This window comes from Anser cygnoides, chromosome 4 (genome assembly GCF_040182565.1).
Source record: "Anser cygnoides isolate HZ-2024a breed goose chromosome 4, Taihu_goose_T2T_genome, whole genome shotgun sequence".
NCBI lineage: Eukaryota > Metazoa > Chordata > Aves > Anseriformes > Anatidae > Anser > Anser cygnoides.
In genome coordinates this window covers 25,566,286-25,584,969 of record NC_089876.1, presented here as the reverse complement: position 1 = coordinate 25,584,969, position 18,684 = coordinate 25,566,286, and the positions used below count along the sequence as shown (strand labels likewise).

Below are 18,684 nucleotides of genomic sequence, written 5' to 3'. Positions count from 1 at the left end.
GGTAGCATGAATTTCAGTATGTGATTCCTTGTTTCAGTAAGCATAAGCTATGGCCGTTATCAGTGTAGAAATTGCACATCAGTGCAAGAATGTGTCATTACGCACACAGTTCTACTGATGGAGGTTTTGATTGTATCTGTTTGGTTAGAGGAATGAATTGAATTTTAGCACCAGAATTAATTTCACTGATGACTATAGACCTAGTAATTGTATTTCAATATCTGGAGTATGCATCATCTATTGATTTAATGACTGATCTTCCTCTGCATCCCAGGAGCACATCTCCATATTCTAGCATAAGTCTTCTGTGGTAGTTATAGGGTAAAGCTCCTTGTCTAGAGAAAAACATTTTTGATGTAGAATACCACTGTAATTTGTCTGAAATGCATCAATAGCTTGACAAGTCTCAGACCCGATCAGTTTTATGAATAATGCACATTGCCTTGGCTGTTGTACTGTGCAGACAGAAGGCTGCCTTCTAGAGCATTTCAGATCTTATCTCCTCTCCATCACTGAAAGAGGGACAAAGTGTACTGGTCCTGTTCTGACTGAAGACTGATACTTGTAAATGTAGGGGGGGGAAAAAAAAAGTGGCTGACAGAAGAGGTACAAAAACCTTGGTAGCAATATTTGTTTTTTGTGTTTGTGTGGATAAACTCTGATGAAAATTTCATCTTAAACCGTAGATAGGCCTTGCAAAGTAGCAGAGGGCCCATCAAGACTGTTTCTGTCCCCTCACAATGATTCAGCTGAGCTGTAATCCCATGACAATTCCATAGGAATTACCAGCTATTGTCTCTCCTATGTGAAGAAAGTAAAACAAAAAAAATGGTATCGCATTGAGTTTCATTTAATAGCGCAATTTTATGGTTACTTATTTTACCACAAAACAGACATAAGACTATCACTGCAGTGAAAAGGCTCATAAAAAGTTAAAAGTTAGAAGTCCTTGACAGAAAGTCCTCTGATAAGCTTTATTGCAGTTTTGCTAAGAAGAATATATGTCAGTCAAGATTCAATGTCTGTCTTCACAGATCAAGTTTCAGAAAGTTACAGGAAAACATTGCTTATTCTCTGGTGCATCTTCAGTAGATTGATACGCATGCAGCTGTATGCAGAACTTCAGGATTGCAATTTTCTTGTATTACAAGACAAGTAAAAAACTGCTTAGTTTTTAGCTATGAAGTGTGTGTGTGTATCTGTATAAACAGTAAATATATATACATACACATATATATACATATGTTTGAAAATAAATAAATAGATGGATAGATAGATAGATAACAAGTTCCTCCTCTTTTCCTTAGCTGAACATTCAGGCTGATGTAATGAATTAAGGCAGCTATAAGCTAAACAATTATACCAGTAATCAATTGAATCTCAGGATTTTAAAGAAAGCTTAAGCAACATAATTGCAATTTAGATTATCTGAATTTCTCAATGGTTATCTTAGTGAATCCCTGACTGGACACTGTCTAAGGGTTTTATCTGAGATTTTTTAGATTAGAGATGAAATAGAGAAAGAGTTGCAGCAGTTAATGTCTTTTTATGCTGTCTTATGCAATAGTCACAGTAGAAATGTAATTAAATATTGCTGCTCAGATCTCTGCTTGAAGCAAAGTGCACACATAGGTGGAATAGGAAAATATTTTCTTGAAGATAATATTCAGGCAGTTACTTCACGAGTAATTTTAAAATTCTTTCCTTAACCTATCTCCATATATTCCACTTATGGGATGTTTTCCTTGGCAATCTGAACTTCAGAAACCATTCATACAATGCTATTTGATGATCTATAAATGGGATCCAGTTCCCAACAGGAACTGAACTTATAAAAGGACCATTTACTTCAATCTCTTTTGTGTATTTTACTGTGAGCTGGATGCATGACAAATTATTTTTGTTCCCTAAATAATTCCTGTGGAGATGTTAAAAAAAAAAAAAAAAGGAAAAAAAAAGGTTTGAAAGAATTATGGTATAAATACACATTTTGACTGGGTATGATATTGAATCTAAAGTAGGTTTGTTGGAGGCCTTCAAAGGGAAGACAGAAAGCAAAGATGACCATCTTGTCCATCCTTTCTTCCCATTCCTACCTTGACTTCAGTCATTAGGACTGACAGAAAAAAAACATAGATCTCATTAACAACTGACAGTCATAGAGTAGTTAACATGAGGCAAGGCACCTTCTAAATCTCAGCATGCTTAAAATAATGTGTGATGAATAGAACTCTGAAGCATTTGATGACAGTAACGCAGCACAGTATACTAGGGACTCTTCCTGTTTGGCTGGGAAGGAAGAAAATGCTGAAGTGGTCTTTATGATCTTGGTCACATATGCTTTATGCCATAAGATGCTTTTCTGCGATCAGTAGACAATATTAAGGTGACAGTAAAGGTTCTTAAATTCCTTTTTGCAGGAAAAAGACCTACAGAGAAGTGCACAGAAAGACTGCATTCATTCTAGTTATTAGACAGCGAAACTTTTTCCATCCCAGTCACCTGAAAACATCATTCAGAATAGCTTTGTTCCTTTTCTTTTGAATTATGTAACTTACATACCAATATTCGTAGATAAAATGTTGTTAAATATAAATATTTATGAACTACCCACTTACTGGGCATTTATTTCTGTTTCAGCTCTAGGAAGAGAATGTCAGTGATAGTTCGCACCCCAACAGGAAAGTTAAGACTCTACTGCAAAGGAGCTGTGAGTTTTACTATATTTTCACTTTATCAAAGAACATGCACTTACACGTACAAAAGCAAAAAGTTGTTAGAATGGTAGAATTTCTAAACATTGAAAATGGTGAGGGATGGGAGAGGATGATGCCTTTTTCAGTTTACATGATTTTATTATGTAGTTGTTTAATGTGATGAACTAGTTTATTTTTTTCCTTACTAACTGCGTAAGAAGGTAAGAGAGACCTGTTCATTGTGTACTTCTGTTCTTTGTACTTTGACTAATACCTTTATACTTCCTATTAATTGTTTCTTTCTGTACTCCACGAAAATAGATGAAGGTATGGTTTCATATCATTTACTTGCTGGGGTTGTTGAGCGTGAATCAGTAGGTGGGAATAATAATCTAGTATAAACAACTAGATTACTAGAACTGGGAATTTTAGCCTATCATCAGTGTTATGCCAGAAGTAAATCTTCCTGAAGATTAAGATCAGAAGATAGCCTAATCACACTTGCATATAGGAATGGCAGGGTTTCTCATTAGTTCTTGGTCCATATCTAAATTCATGTTTGATCGGGGGAGGAGGGATGGTGATGCACATCTAGTTCCTGAATGGTTTAAAAAGCTAAAGTTGATGGAATATAAATGTCCATCCTGCATCTTCTCAAGAGAAGACAAGAAGCTTTCGTTAGCATTCTGTGTATCAAGCTGGTTACAAAAGCCTACGAATGACAGTTATGCAAAACTAATTTTACATTTTGAGCTTAATATTAAAACAAAGACAGCATTTTAAAAGATCAAAATAATCCGCATGGCAAGACAAAAGAAGATACTGTACCTTTCAAAATGAAGGGAAATAACAGCAAAACATGTAGGAGAGAGAAATTCTGCTGTGATGTAGTTTTTAATTTTAGAGATTCAGAGGGTTTAGAGCGTCCTTTTTTCCTTCCACTGAAATAAATTTACTTCTATTCATTTATATATTTGTACTGAAGTAAACTAATACAGTACTGCATATTTTTCTGCCACTTTTTCCTGTTTTTATTGTCTACAAAACACATTTTTCTATTAAATTGTTTTGTGTTCATTTTATTTATGTTGTAGGATACTGTAATTTATGACCGCCTTGCTGAGAGTTCAAAATACAAAGAAATCACCTTAAAACATCTAGAGCAGTTTGCTACAGAAGGTGGGTGATACTATTCAATTTAAAACTAAATGCAAATGTGGTTACTGTTCAACTATTCAGTTTTGCAATTTTATGTTGCTGTAATGTTTTCTTCACATGAAGTTAGAAAATTACATTTTAGTAATGCCTCCCTTAAAAGATAATCTTCTGAAAAAGCTTCAGTAGTAAGTTTAAAAGAAAGAAAACAACACTTCAGACGCTTTTAAACAAAATATATTTTTCCGAAGAGCAGAAAACATATCGTACAATTTTTTGTCTTAGTGAATGGTTCATCTTTCGTGATCACTTTAATCTCCCTCACACAATGAATGCTGTAGCATAAGAAACAGCAGCCAAAGTGAATATACTTGCATATGACTAGCATAGTGTTTTTAAGGCAGCTTTACAATATATTTTTTCTGTCGCCACTCACAATAAGAGGAATTGTAATCACTAGTTTTCCATATGCTACTTTTTAACAACCACTCTTTCAAAGCAGTTGCTCCATTAGGGCTCATGAAGTAGGAGTAGTAAGTAAAATATAAGAGACTATGAAATTAAGACTATTGATACAAACAGCCAATTATTAAGTTCCACAGCATAGACAAGCAGGAAAGCAAACTGTAGAAAGTTTTCTGTTTTGGTATTAGTTTTTCCATCAGTGCTCCTAGTTCTTTCTTTCACTAAGATATCAGAAGGAGGAGGAGAAGAGGGAGGGCATGAATTGTAGAGTTGTGCTGTGAAGTATCATAGTGTTTTCATTTATTTATGAGCTGGTAGAGAGTTATGGTAATCTGAAATTTGAAATTCTTTTTTTTTTTTTTTTACCTCATCAGTTTTTTTAATACATTGTTAATGGAACATTAAAAGTATCTTCAATGTGTTTTAAGAAATAAGCTTATAGTTGAAAGCAAACTTTAAAATATTTTCTTTACCTAAAATGCTTTCCTTACCTTTTCATAACTGATGTCTGATCAAATGTAGTTACATCAGGAAAGATCCTTTTTCTGTTTGTTATGCTTATGACTTCTCTAATTGTTTCTGTTGTGGTTCGTGTAATTAAGCATTTTGATTAGTGTTGTAGTCACCATCTCTTGAGTTTGTTGGTGACAGCAGAAGCAAGCCAGAGATCTTTCTTTTGCTTGTTTTCCATATCAAGATCTCTACAGGAAACACTTGGTTAGCCTTAAACAATCTTAGAGAGTTTCAAACTTACAAAAAATTTCTTTCTTTAGAAGAATAAATTTCCTTCTTTGCAAGAAAGCTGAAAGCACAGCTAAAACCGAAGACATTTGACTGATAATACAACACGAAGCCTCAGATGCATACTTTGACCTTACAAATCTATTTATGCGAGCTAAGTGTCAAGTTTGGGACAGTTTTTTAACAGTCAAACCATGACCCTTATTGGGTCATAAGGGTGTATATATATTTGGTTACAGAAAAGGTAAAAATAAATCAATAACTGTTATCATGTGTGAACTAATATGAGAATTTAAATCCAATTCTTAACTACTGTTTTCATTAAATCAGTAATACGAATGATACCATTTTTCTTTGGCAGTCAGATTGGACTGAATGAAATAAAAATAAAAAGTGAAAAATCCTGCCCTTCTTTAAAACCAGTGCTCATATATATTAGTGTTAAGAAATTTGTTCAAATGTTTTTTTACACTTCTTTTAAAGAGGTGAAAAGATTTACTGTTCAGAAGTGAATTGCTAACCTTTCAAAAACACTAAATTTAATCTTAAAAACAAAAAAAAAGTACACCTCTCTCTGGAATCGATTAATGAAATTGGTATTTATTTTTGCATCAGATTTAAATTACAGCCAATGACGTTGCAAAGTTTCTCATGTGTATCCTTTCATGTAGCAGTACAGTATGTCCTTGGCATTTGCTGCATGCTCTTGGTGTGTTGTTCAAAAATGAAGTGGTTAGCATGGCTGGCATTTATATTTAAGCATTTATTAAGCTTGAGTGTTAATGCCTGCTTGGATAAATAGAGAAAGTGTATAATTTTCCTGTGTTGTTGTTCCAGTCTGTTAAGAAGCAGACAACGATATTCTGTTTTCCACTTTTTATTTGAAAGATTCCTTTAAATTAAAATGAAAAGAAACTTTTTTTTTAATTAAAATAGAAAAAAAAATGAAGCTCTGATTTAAAAGGAAAAATGTGTCAAGTGACATGTTTGCTGATATTTTATACATGCTGATTTCTTCTCTTTGTTTTATCATCTGCCTAAAATATTTTGAAAGAATCGTGGAAACTGTATTCCTATTAGTCATAATCCCCCCTCATGTCATTTCTCACTTCATTTTAATTTCTTTGAATCTTGCTAACATATTCTTATCAAACAAAGAACTAAAAAATCAACTGAATTTTTTGTTCTTTAGGTCTAGACGGTAAAAAGCCTATACTATTCCTAATACTGCTCAATTACTAACATATTAGAATTACAAATGATTTATGTCCTGACGATATTATATTATTATGTTATGCCCAGCCTCTTGGATTATTTCAGAATTGCTGTTGGTGCCGATCTGTGCACAGCAGAAGCCTGTGAAAAAATAAATATTGTGTTTAGCCACCCCTCGTTAAGATGCTCTTCATCTCCTAGAGAATAGTGGGTAAATAACCAAGGACACTCCAATAGTCCTGCCTATCCCCCTCTTCAATCTCTCTGCCTGCAAATTGTGGCTTCAAGAGATTTCATTTGGCTAGAGCAATGCTCTTCTCCATATATAAAGAATTAATCCAACTTCATGTGCTAGAAACTTAAGAATCTCACGATATGTGAAAACAAACTGTTAGGACTTTGGCAACTGTCTCTCTAAATTGAATTTAAGTCTGTATTGTCAGAAAAGAGATTTATTTATTTTTATTTTAGAGTCTTAGATTCTCACTGTAGTGTTCAATCTAGGTTTATGGTGAAGGAAAAATTCTGTTATGAAGTATAACTAGTACATATATGTGTCTGTGTATATATATGTGTATATATTTATATAGTATTTACTAGATTAAGTTAAATCTCCAAACATTGCCTGTATACAAAGATTTTGTTTTAAGAATTTGGAAAGCTGGAATAATCTGAGATATGGGAAAATAAATCTGATGGGATTTGCAATTGGTTTCTAGATGGTAAATTTCTAACTTCAACTGATAACTTCATAAGGACATTTGGGAAGGGGTGAAGAAGTGGGAATTTGTAACATTGTGGTGATATATTTTAGCTTTCATTATAGAGTTACTGCTTCCCATCATAACAAAATTAAAGTTTATAATATTTTTGCTCAGAAGTATAATTCAATCTTACAGTTGTGATGTTCCTAAACATCTAATGTATATTATCTGTTCAGCAAGTGTAATTGGCTTCCTGTTTCTTCTACAGTTTAAGATAAGTTGAACGTTTTGCAAAATTTTCATTTTTTCCTCAAGTGTGACACCTGTATTAAATTCAGCTACCTTGGAAGAGTTACTCTCCTGCATAAATTTCTCTTTCTATCACATTTTATATTTTAGATACATGAAATAAACTTCTTCAAGACGTGCAGCAATACGTTGAAAATCAGACACAAGCAAACATAAAATACAGGAGAAAAAAGCTTTTAATAGTTACTCATTGTAGGCATATCAAGGAAGAAACTAAAAAAAATATTGAATCATACTATCTGCTTTCTCTTTAGGCTTAAGAACCCTGTGTTTTGCTGTAGCTGAGATTTCAGAAAGTGATTATCAAGAATGGTTAGATGTCTATCACCGGGCTTCTACAGCTATACAGAACAGAGCGCTCAAACTTGAGGAGAGCTATGAACTAATTGAAAAAGTATGTGCATTTCTCTAGGTTTTTGTTTTGGGGGGAAGTAGTTTGTTATGGTTTTTGTTTTTGATTTTTTTTCTAAATTTACATGTACCATGAAATCTGAGTCACTGAGATATAATGCTTTGACAGAAAAAGCTTTAGGAGTATACTGACAGATATATCACGTAGTCCTAGCAGTTGAGATGATTGAAATGAAGGAAAGATTAATTTGACAAAGTTTTTGCAGCAAGTAACTTGCTTCACAGAAAGTACTGATTTTGCATTGAGCTACTGTTAATTTTTTTTTCAGGGTTGCTGTTTTGTGGAATAAAGTGGTTAACAGAGAAATAACATCTGCTTTGTTATATAATGATCATACAGAAAAGTTAAGATTAGAAGATCATCTAATCATAACCCACTGTTTAAAACAGGGCTAATTCTAAAGCTAGACCAGGTTATCTAGCACTTTAATGAAATTGAGTGTCTCCAAGGAGGGAGTCTTCCCAGCTACAGTAGGCATTTTTTTTTTTTTAGTGCTGAACTGTTTTTCTTCTCCTTTTCATGAATTTATATTTCTTTTGTTGCAGAAAGTGACTATTGACACTTGTTCTTTCACTGCTTACATCACAGAGGAAGATGGCTTCTCTGTAAGCCCTCTTCAGTTAGCAGAAGACAGAATTGGAATCACCCTGTTAGCTTTACTTTTGTGTCCCTGCACTGGGACAGCTTTTGCTGAACAAAGTATTCACCTATAATTGGGTGAAGTTGTAGTGTTCGTGCTATACAGTTGGCAGTTTATCACAACACACAGATATTTAACTTAAAGTTCATAAGAATATACTTGAAGAACGTTATTAGCGATTACCTAATCTGATTCATGAATTTTAAGAACATTAATCTTTTCATAAACATGAAAAGTTAAACAAAAGACACTAAAAGATTAAAACTGAATTTAAACTGGAAAAACTTTGTGTACCAAATATTTTATATCCACAGAATCTTCAGCTACTTGGAGCAACAGCAATTGAAGATAAACTACAAGACAAAGTGCCTGAGACCATAGAGACGCTCATGAAAGCTGACATAAAAATTTGGATACTTACTGGGGACAAACAAGAGACTGCCATTAACATCGGTATTATATATGCTTTTACTTGATGACTTTGTTGATAGATTTAGAAATTTTAGAAGTTGCTGGAGTAAAACTGCTTTCAGAATAGAAAGGTATCTTGTAAAAATAATGCTATTATATGGGTTTCCAGAATTTAAATACTATTTTATTTTTTGGTCTCTGGTAGGGAGAGAGTGGGGAATGGTAGATTCTTCCACCATTACAACAGTAGCAGCAAGAAAAACTCATATTATCCTAGAGAGGAGTTAAAAATGGGCATTTGTGCTTTTTGTAGCATCTAAAATAATGAAGAATAAATGGTTTGGGTTTTTTGGACAATGAGAGGGGAATAATATTAAGAAAATGTATTTTTAGTTTCCTTCCTATGTTTCTTCTTCTTTCAAGGAAAGCTGGTAGTGACCATGATCTTAACTAAAGTAAAGCATATAGTTAGTTCATTAAAGAACTATAACCTTTACCACCAATCAGAAGTTTCCTTTTGTAGTTTCCTTTTATTTTAAATGGGGGTAAAAGGAAATCATGAATTAACTAAGTTAAACAGGGATAAATCTGTATTTTTAAATATTAGTACAGGAAAGCTGCATTTAAGACCTAATACTCTTTGCAGGTGAGCATATCAGCATTTCAGTAATAAGCAGCCTAAGTGTGCCCTAAAATGTAATTTTGATTATATGGTTTCTTTTTAGTATTATTATCTTTAATCTTAAATAACTTTATATGTGCCCGTGATACAGTCAGTTTGTGGTTATTTTCATTTGTTTTTCAAACAAATTTTTCAATGTTTTCAAACAAACCTTTCAGGTTTTAGGAAATCCATTTTGTACCAATATTGTTATTTTTTTTATGAATAATAGCATATATTTATTTGTCTGGGCCTGCATCATTACTAGCTCATAGCACAAATTCTGCTTAAAGCATCAAAGATAACAGAAAAGAATGGGAATGCAGCTTGCATTCCAAAGATTTCCAAAGTTAAGGGAGATCTATTTGCTGTTTTCAACTACCTGAAAGGAATTTACAGAAAATATGTGCTTTAGTCAGAGGTGCTCAGCACAAGGACAAGAAACAACAGTCACAAACTGCAACAAGGAAAGTTCTGACCATTCTGGTGTACTACCTGTATGTCTAATTCTTATAGAATGTAAAGTATTTTTTTTTTACCAGTCATTTCAGATGGGGCAGTCTTCTGTCCCCTACAGAAGAAAAATAAATAAATAAAGGAAAAAAACGCTTTGTTACATTTTAATGGACTTAGTGAAACAAATTGTTGAAAACAAAATGTTTTTAACAGGTCACTCCTGTAAACTTTTGAGAAAGAACATGGGACTAATTGTTATAAATGAAGGCTCGCTTGACGTAAGTAAAACATGAAGTTTTCAGTTAATGAAACATTGTGGGTTTTTTTACTGCTTAAAATATCAAGATATCATGTTTGAAGTGGTTTGAAAAATAACTTGGAGCATTCATTTATCTGGACAAATACAGAAAATTCTGCTAAACCACTGGGGGGGAGGACTCCTTTTGTTTGTTTGTTCAGGGCAGGGAGGGGGTGTTTTGTTTTTTAGTCTTCTCAGTTTTGGATTGCTCAACTGGAAGACAGCACGGCCTCTGTTACAAAATGTTGATGAATAACTGCAAAACTTGGCTATGACTGCCAGAAACAAAGTGTATCTAATAAACAAATAGACTTCAGAATGATTACCAAGCTAATTCCATATAGTGTAATGACTCTATCCATCCAGGCACAAAGCTAGGTGCTTGTAGTAGTACCCAAACAAACTAATTCTGAGTTTATTTCTAATGCTGGTCTTTACATACCTAGTATCTGGCAAAAAGTACTTGTGTAGTTTAACAGCTGGAATTGTAATCAGATCTTGAAGTACAGGTAAGGGTTAAAACCACCAACAGCGCTTCACAGAGAAGAGATTCTTTCGATAAGGTAAGAATGCAAGGTTAAGTGAAAAATCCCATGAGAAGGAGGGGGAAACATAATTCTTGTTATTACCTCTAAGGGAGCATTAAATGAGCTTAAAAGTGGAAGAATTCCCTCATCAGGAAAAATTACTGTCGAAAAGGCTTCAGGAAAAACCATTATACTAAGCTTACCTTACTCTATGTTATTTGGGTTGCTTAAGACTGGACTTAGGGAAAGAAAGGGAGAGAAAAGTGAAAGGGAAGTATGGGAATCAGCAAGAGGGGAATGCCTTAACTGGAGCATTCAGTGCTGGCATGTAAAAGTAGGCTATAACATGACTTAAAAATACTTTCTCCTTTTTTTAATTAAGTATTTATTTAAATATTTTGAGCAACTTAAAATAACGTTTTCAACTTTGCAGTGTGAACTTAATCACAATAACTTTATTTTAAATATGACCTATTTTAAGCAATATATTTTTCCTGATAAAAATTGAAAATAAAACCCCAAACACAGAACAGGCAGCAGCTATTCATTAATGTTTGGAACCAGTCTGATACAGTAAGCAACTTTTGACACTAATAGCTTGTGAGAGAGGCGATTTTCTTCTTTTCTTAGTTTACTTATTTGAATAGCTTATGAAGGGTTGTGATCACCGATTGTTGGTATGAAAAAAATAAAAACTTTTTGATTCAAACCCTTAATTTTTGAGTTTTTCAATCCTCAACCAATCTGTAAGAATTAATAATACATAGACTAATGGATTTCAGAACTATTGCAATACTTAATCAATGGATTTGAAATACAAAGAATTGACTATTTTGTATGTCTTCATATGTCATGAAATAAAGTGAGGTGGTTTTATTTAACTTCTAAAAGGAGTCCAATAAAAACTCAGAAACCAAGCATTGCACGTTAACTATTTCTAGTGTGATGACTAAAAAATGTGAATGAATATACTTTAAGCAATGTATTTTTAAAATGTATATTTTTTTTTATTCTTAAACTGTATTATCTAATATGATAATGGTACTCAAACTGAATTTGAATACTGAATAATGGTATTCAAACTGAAGTATCTAGATTGTGTAGAGATCAAGAGTTCCTTTCTCTGCATGCATGAAGTAAGTTCCCATTACATGGGAATGGAGATGTCATGGCAACTGAAATTGCATTTGCAAACTGGTCACTTGCAAATCCATCTGTGCCGAAGATATACGTCATGTTTTTTCAGGAATAAGTAAATGTGGTAATCAGTTTCAGGGCAAGAGGTGAGGTTTATTTAAAATAATAATAATAATAATAATAATAATAATAATAAATGTGTGCCAATATTTTAACAAGTGGCTGTGTTAAAAGCTTTCTTCCTTATTTGATGGTGTATGTTTCACCGTTTGGTTAATATATACCTTGTCTCCTACCTGTGGGTTTTTCCTTGCTTGTATGGTTGTGAATGGATGTCAGTCTCTATTTTTAGTGTGACTGGTTGAGTCAAAATTTGCCTTGAAATCTCTGTGGGAGCAAAGTGGGCCTCCGAAGATGGTGAGAGAGGTGCTGTGATCACAGAGCCTTCAGTCAATGCAGCTGTAAGGGTGGATGCAATTTCTATTTCTTTTCTGCATGCCAAAACAGCTGGCAAGAGGCCATAATAATTAGTTGTAATATTATCTTTTAAGGGATATTGGCCAAAACTTTGGCTTTTTAGCAGCTTAGATCGTTCATACTGAGACTCTGCCCTACCGTGCAGTGGAACTGTGCTTCCTTGAGGGCTGCTGGACAACCCAGTTCCCTCAGTACAGGAGGAGCTAAGCAGCCATGAAACCTTAGAGAACAAATGGTATCATGTTGTAAGAATCTTGGACTGCCCAGAACTTCCCTGCCCCACAGTGTAGTGGGACCTGTGTGGTTACAACCTTAGAGAACTGTTTTATGGCATTGCAGTGATACTGGATTCTTCTTGCCTTTGCTGTTATAGTTATAGCACAATATCTCTTATATACCAGTGGTGTTTTCTAAAAAGGAGCTAGCTCAATGCTGATCCTTCAGGGACAGGCAGTGTCCCCTGTCCCTAAGACATGTAAAACAGTTAACAGAACAAATGTATCCTCAGTTTGGTCATTATTACAACCTTAGCATGCAAAACACAGGAAATCAGAGTTTAAAAAAAAGTTTGTTTAGTTTTGTCCCAGCTCCATGAACTGTCTCCAAAAAATATGCTGTAGAAAGAGATCTTTGTATGAAGAAATACCCTTATTTATGGAATTAAAAGAAAAATAAGTTCACCCACCCACCCATTTTAGCATCCCTTAGGTGAAGTAGAACTGGAATCACTTCCAGAAAACATTTAAATATTTCTATTTTTTTGCAACATTATTTGTATTGAGACTCCGCTCCCAGGAACATCATCTTAGCTTCACAAACAAAATGTGATTTTGGTAGTAAGTTCTTACATAAAAGAACACTGGAATTGATTTTTGCCTCCACATTAACTTCTTGGGCTGCTAAATGTCAGTATAGTACTGTTAGTCATGGACAGAAAACATAGTTTTATTCTTTCAGTTGTGAGCTTCAAACTGAAACTAGAAAATAGTTTGATTGCCATTCAGTTTCACTGAGAAACACTTGATAGGAATGGTGTAGAAGTAAATGAGGGATATTCTGGTAATGCTTTTAATTGAAGGCACTGGATTTCAGCATAGAGCTGACATAGAGCATAGAACCCGCAAAGGAATTTTACAGCTGGGGTAAGTAACTTGTAGTGTCAGAAGTGTGTTTTTTTTGGGGGGGTGGGGGGGTGGGTGTTTAACCTGTGGCATGCCTGGAAATACCTGACATCATGTCTGTTTGTGATTAAAAAATAAATTAAGGGCAATTTAAACAGGAGAGTTTATACTGAATGTATGATGGAGAAACAATAGATGAGAAGAATATTACCGGTACAGGCTATTGTGTTGTTTAAATGTTGTCAGAAGCTAAGTAATCCCTGAAGATAAGGAAAAATTGATATTTTTTGTACATTGCAATATTTCTTAATAAAAGAAGACACTCCGCAAAATAGTTACAGAAGTTGTCCATTTTTAAGATGTTTTGAAGTGTTACTAAAAAAAAAAAAAAGTGGCACAGTGGCACCTCCTTTACCTTGAAGTTTCTACAGAGGGGAAGACAGGAAACTTGAAGTGCAGAATTTCCCATCAGCCTTATCTTCTTTTAGATAAACCTTTAGATAAATCTTTAGAAGGCCAGTAGAAGCCAATTAGGCCAAAACCATAGACAACAGCATGTCCAGATTATGGGAGTAAGTTGGGTGGGAAAACAGTATCATAAGTTTCATATCAGGGTGTTTGAGATTTGTAATTCTCCTTGATGTTTTCCTTTTAGATGGCTACACCAAATTCTATTTACATATGCCTGATATCACAGGAGTAGCACAATTTTTTGGTTGTTATATTGTTGTCATAGGATGTGACGGTTTGTTAGATTGAATTTTTTATAAGCATAAATTTTGATCTTTCTTGAAGAAAATCTTGTAGCTCTATGAAGGCCATTCATTGTAAAACATATGACAAGCATTTTTTTTTCTTCATGAAAACTCCATGTCACTCTGTGGTAGACCTGTATTGTAATTAACCAGACCTACCCAAAGCAGCCTAAATACAAAATACTGCTGCATAAGTACAGATGAATAATGAATATAATCTGAAATTCTTAGTACTGCCTTACAGAACAGTGACATGAGCAAATGTGAATCAAAATTCCTTTAGCAATTGAAAAAATGCAAAATATGATGTGTAGTTGATGCTGCCTTACCTTAAAATGTAAATTTAATCTGATAGCTAGAGCTTTTGGTTATAATGCATGTAATTGTATTGTGAACCATCTTTGAAATTTTCTTTACTTTTTTTCAAAATGTTTAGGACCTTTTTTTTTATAATTGTGAACAAAATTTTTTTCTTGCAGTATCTATGTATGTGAGTTTTCCTTTCCATAGAAATAAAGAAGACGTATTTTAGTAATATCTTTTTGCAATCATTTATGCAACTATTATTGCCATTCAAAGGGCATTAGAAGTTCCACAGCAATTTAGATATTTTTGGCAGGGTGAGAGCAATCCTACATACCTTTTGTACTGTGGTTTCTAATGGCACAACTGCTGCAAATTTGCAAATTGTTTTTTAATGGATACCATCTATTTGATAGCATTATCAAAAGAAAATTTCCTCAAGTGTATGCCAGTGTTTCTGATTGCTGAAGGAATTATTAGACCTACAAATAGTAGGAATTAAAAATAATCAACACATTTTTTGTGCAATAGGGAACAAGAGAGACGCTTAGCCATCATTGCAGTACTCTTGGAGATGCTTTAAGGAAGGAAAATGATTTTGCTCTCATCATTGACGGTAAATCTCTGAAATATGCTTTGACATTTGGAGTGAGACAGTATTTCCTGGATTTGGCTTTGTCATGCAAAGCGGTTATTTGTTGCAGGTAAGGTTGACGTTATTCTTTCTCTACAATATTTTTATTGACAAATAATAATTAAAAAACTGTTTCTGTGTCAGAGCAAATATTTATATCCATGTCTTCTAACTATGGAATAAAAAAACATAGTTGCTAACATTCTCAAATACAATCATTCAAGCAAAATATTTCTGTAGTGAAGCCTGAAACAGGAGTATACCTGCCAAACCAAGTTACTGACGTTGCATATATGCAGGAAAATCATGTTATCCATAAAGAATAGTCTCAGCAAGATTAAGACACTGATCTTAACCTTAAATTGTTACTGCAGTTAACTGCAGGTTTCAGTACATCTGGTTTCTTTTGTAGAGTTTTCTCCATAGGCAAGATTTTATAACCCTGCCTTTTCTCTAAGTCACAGATTACACTGTACAGAAAGTGCACAGAAATGTTAAAGGTACTATGCTGAGTGATTTGTATTTCCTGAAGTTGATGGAAACACCTTTTTATTATTACTACTATTATTCCTAATTGTTTTGGAGTTCTTGTAATGCAATCACGCATTTAATCTTTTCCTGTAAACATCAGCTATTGGAGCTCTTGGCTTACCTTAACAAGGGAACTTTTTTGCAATTAAAGAGAAATACATACATTTTTCAAACATAAACAATATAAAAGCAGTTTGGCTTGCCTTTTAACATTCTTGTATTTATATTAAGGAAGGACTGTATAATTGATAGCTTGTGTGTTTTGGGGCCTACTTGCATTTTTACGGCTTTAAACACAAAAACCACAAACATCTCCTGAGTAGTACATCACCTCTTCTACATTCGAATGACTGAACTAAAAGGGAAGTTGGGTGATTAGTAGCTAGATAAATAAGAACTGCTCCTGTTGACTTTCAAAGAACTTGGCTTAGCCCAAGCGATTTATCTGTCAGCAGAAGCGAGGACTTTTCTTTACAAGATCATTGGCAACACAGATAGGATATCTTTATTAGAAATGCAATAAAAAAATCCAGAACTGTGGAAATAGCTGTTATTTTCATCAGTGTCTGAGGTAACTATTACAAGGATAGCCAGTTAATGTTCTCAGAACATTTTTCACTATTTTAACCTCTGTAGTAGTATGGAAAAAGCTGGTGGGTATATTAAAACACGAGTAGTAAATTCAGAAACAAAGTATTCAGGCTTGTCTACAATCCCAATATCCTGCTGTTTCTCAATATAAAAGTGCCATAAATGTGAGTTTTCAGAGTTAATGTATTTCTGGAAGTTTTAGAGATGTCTGTGTGTTGGTTACATGCAGTTCCATTTTGTTTTATGTAGGGTACTCTGATTATAATTGCTTTAGAAAAAGAATCTATGGAAAAGGAAGTCTGGATTTTGTACAAGAACAAAGTAATTCTTGGAATTCAGCATCACTTCTTCCAAAATTCAGATCTTCCTTCAATAAATTAAGCTTCTTGCCTATTATCTACCTATTTTATTATCTATCTGAAGGAAGAGGCGTGGAGTGCGCAAATGCAAAAACTGTTGTAAATATACCTTAGTAGGCTGTCTTTTGATTAATAAGTAAGTAGAAGGTGCTTGTGTTCAGGTACAGAGTTTAATGATATTCATTAAAATAAAACTTTCATCTCAAAATGGGTATGTTCAAAGTAGAGCTATTTTTCTGCCTTGCAAAAGGAAAAGTAAATGGGTTTATAGCATCCAAAGAAATACCTGGATCATATGATCTTCCTATACTTTCTGTCAAGTAGTGTGTTCTGCTTGTGACTTTTTAGGTTTTTTTTTTTTATTTTTAAGCCTTAGCTTTGTAGCCAAGCTCCCAGATGAAACACTTCTTCAAACTAAGGTCTTACACTGATCACAGTTTATTCTGTGTATAAACATGCTTCTGATGGCAATGACGGAAAGTTGGAGTTTTGTACTTGTTTTGTTGTTTCCAGTTTTGCTCATTATAACAAATAACAAGCAGTAGATGGGTGTAGAACTGCTATGTCAACACTGTTCCTTTTTCTTCTTTCCTCGATTTGAAACTATCTTTCGTGCTGTTTGAAGAGACATTATTGTTGTTTTGAACTATGAAACCATTCTAGTGTATTTTGTATGTGTAGTTGCCCTTTATTGCTAACTTTTCTGTGATAAAACAACAAAAGGAAGGTCTCTGTTCTAGTAGCATTTTCCTTACCCCTTCTGTATTTCCATAATACATTTAGATCATCTGGTTTCAATGCATGTCTAGGTATATGCTCTGACATACTTTGTGGTTGTTTAAAAATTGGCTGCAGGTTTCAAACTAAAATATTTGCTTGTAGCACTCACTGTTCTAGTATGTGCATTTTTAATATCACGTTTCACAAAAATCAAAGTTCTATCAAAATATTTTTTTCTGTTCATGCTCCATCTTCCATAAATAAAATTGCTTTTCCTTGTTTCTGAGCATGAAAACAAAAAACTTTTTTTCTGAAAACAAAAATCATTTTAAGTTAATGTAAATCCCTTAAATATGTCATCCTGACTAAATGAAAGCATAGGCCTCTTTTCCATCCATGTAAAAGCACTGAAAATTTTCAGCAGTCGGTTTTAAAAGTACAAATTACATCACTTTCTTTGAAGTTTTCAGACTGTGTTCACTTGTTCAGAGGCATTTATTACCAATGAATTCTTAGTAAGAGTAGCCATAACATAGATGAAGCTGACAAATACTCAGTAGACATTTCACTTCAAAAAACTGCGTATGTTATTAATTCCAAGCAGATGTTTGCCTTAAAGACTTAGACAAACTAAATTCCAACTCTGTATTGGCTTCTGACTAATGTGTGCAACAAGAACGTTGAATTGATTATTCTGTAGTAAAAATGTACAGCTAAGAGTAAACAAATTGAATGGAAGGTATTTTTTTATTGGTTTCATAAATTCAGGTGTATCCAGTGAACACTTTTGCTTTCACCTGGCAATGAAAGTGCCATCCTCCAGCTGCCTCTGTAATGTTTTCTGAAAGGGAAATAAGCCGCTGTTCCTGGAAAGTTGAAAAGATTAAAAAGTTCTCAGTTAAGGAATCTTCTGCAGCTGGATAGGGCTGGTCTTGAGACTCATCAGCAGTGTTCAAATAAAATTAAAAAAAAAATTCTTAGAAATACCTCTTGATATGCTTAGACCATAAGAATTCTTTTGAGGGATTGTTGTCCAGAAGCTTTCATCCCAAATTCACCACAAGTTTGTACACCTCCCAAGTACCCTTCTCAAAAATCTAATAGCATGTGTTATATAAGCTGATGATTAAAGTAACTAAATAGCTACCTTCCATGCAAAGTCTGTATTATTTTTCATGTTTTATTTTATTTTTTTACAATTAAATTTTATGCAACCTTTTTCTGACTTGTTGCACTTAAAGATTAAGAAATTTTACTTAATTAGCACAGAATAGGAATTGGGTTTCTTTTCAGCTGATGGGGCATCACCCACATTGACCTGTGAAAAGCTGTTCTCTGATACTTGGAGAGGAGAACTAGAATTGCT

General features: G+C 33.7%; 1 protein-coding gene across 7 annotated transcripts in view; it reads left to right on the top strand.

Annotated features, from left to right (window-relative positions):
* The window catches only part of LOC136790664 (phospholipid-transporting ATPase IA), a 103,720-nt gene that overhangs the window by 46,192 nt on the left and 38,844 nt on the right, over positions 1-18,684 (top strand). For all 7 annotated transcript variants that reach the window (XM_066995819.1, XM_066995817.1, XM_066995818.1 and 4 more), the window contains 6 exons: positions 2,641-2,710; positions 3,791-3,875; positions 7,540-7,679; positions 8,652-8,790; positions 10,079-10,143; positions 15,015-15,187. In XM_066995819.1, the coding sequence (XP_066851920.1) occupies positions 2,641-2,710; positions 3,791-3,875; positions 7,540-7,679; positions 8,652-8,790; positions 10,079-10,143; positions 15,015-15,187 (672 nt within the window). The remainder of the gene's footprint in view (positions 1-2,640; positions 2,711-3,790; positions 3,876-7,539; positions 7,680-8,651; positions 8,791-10,078; positions 10,144-15,014; positions 15,188-18,684) is intronic.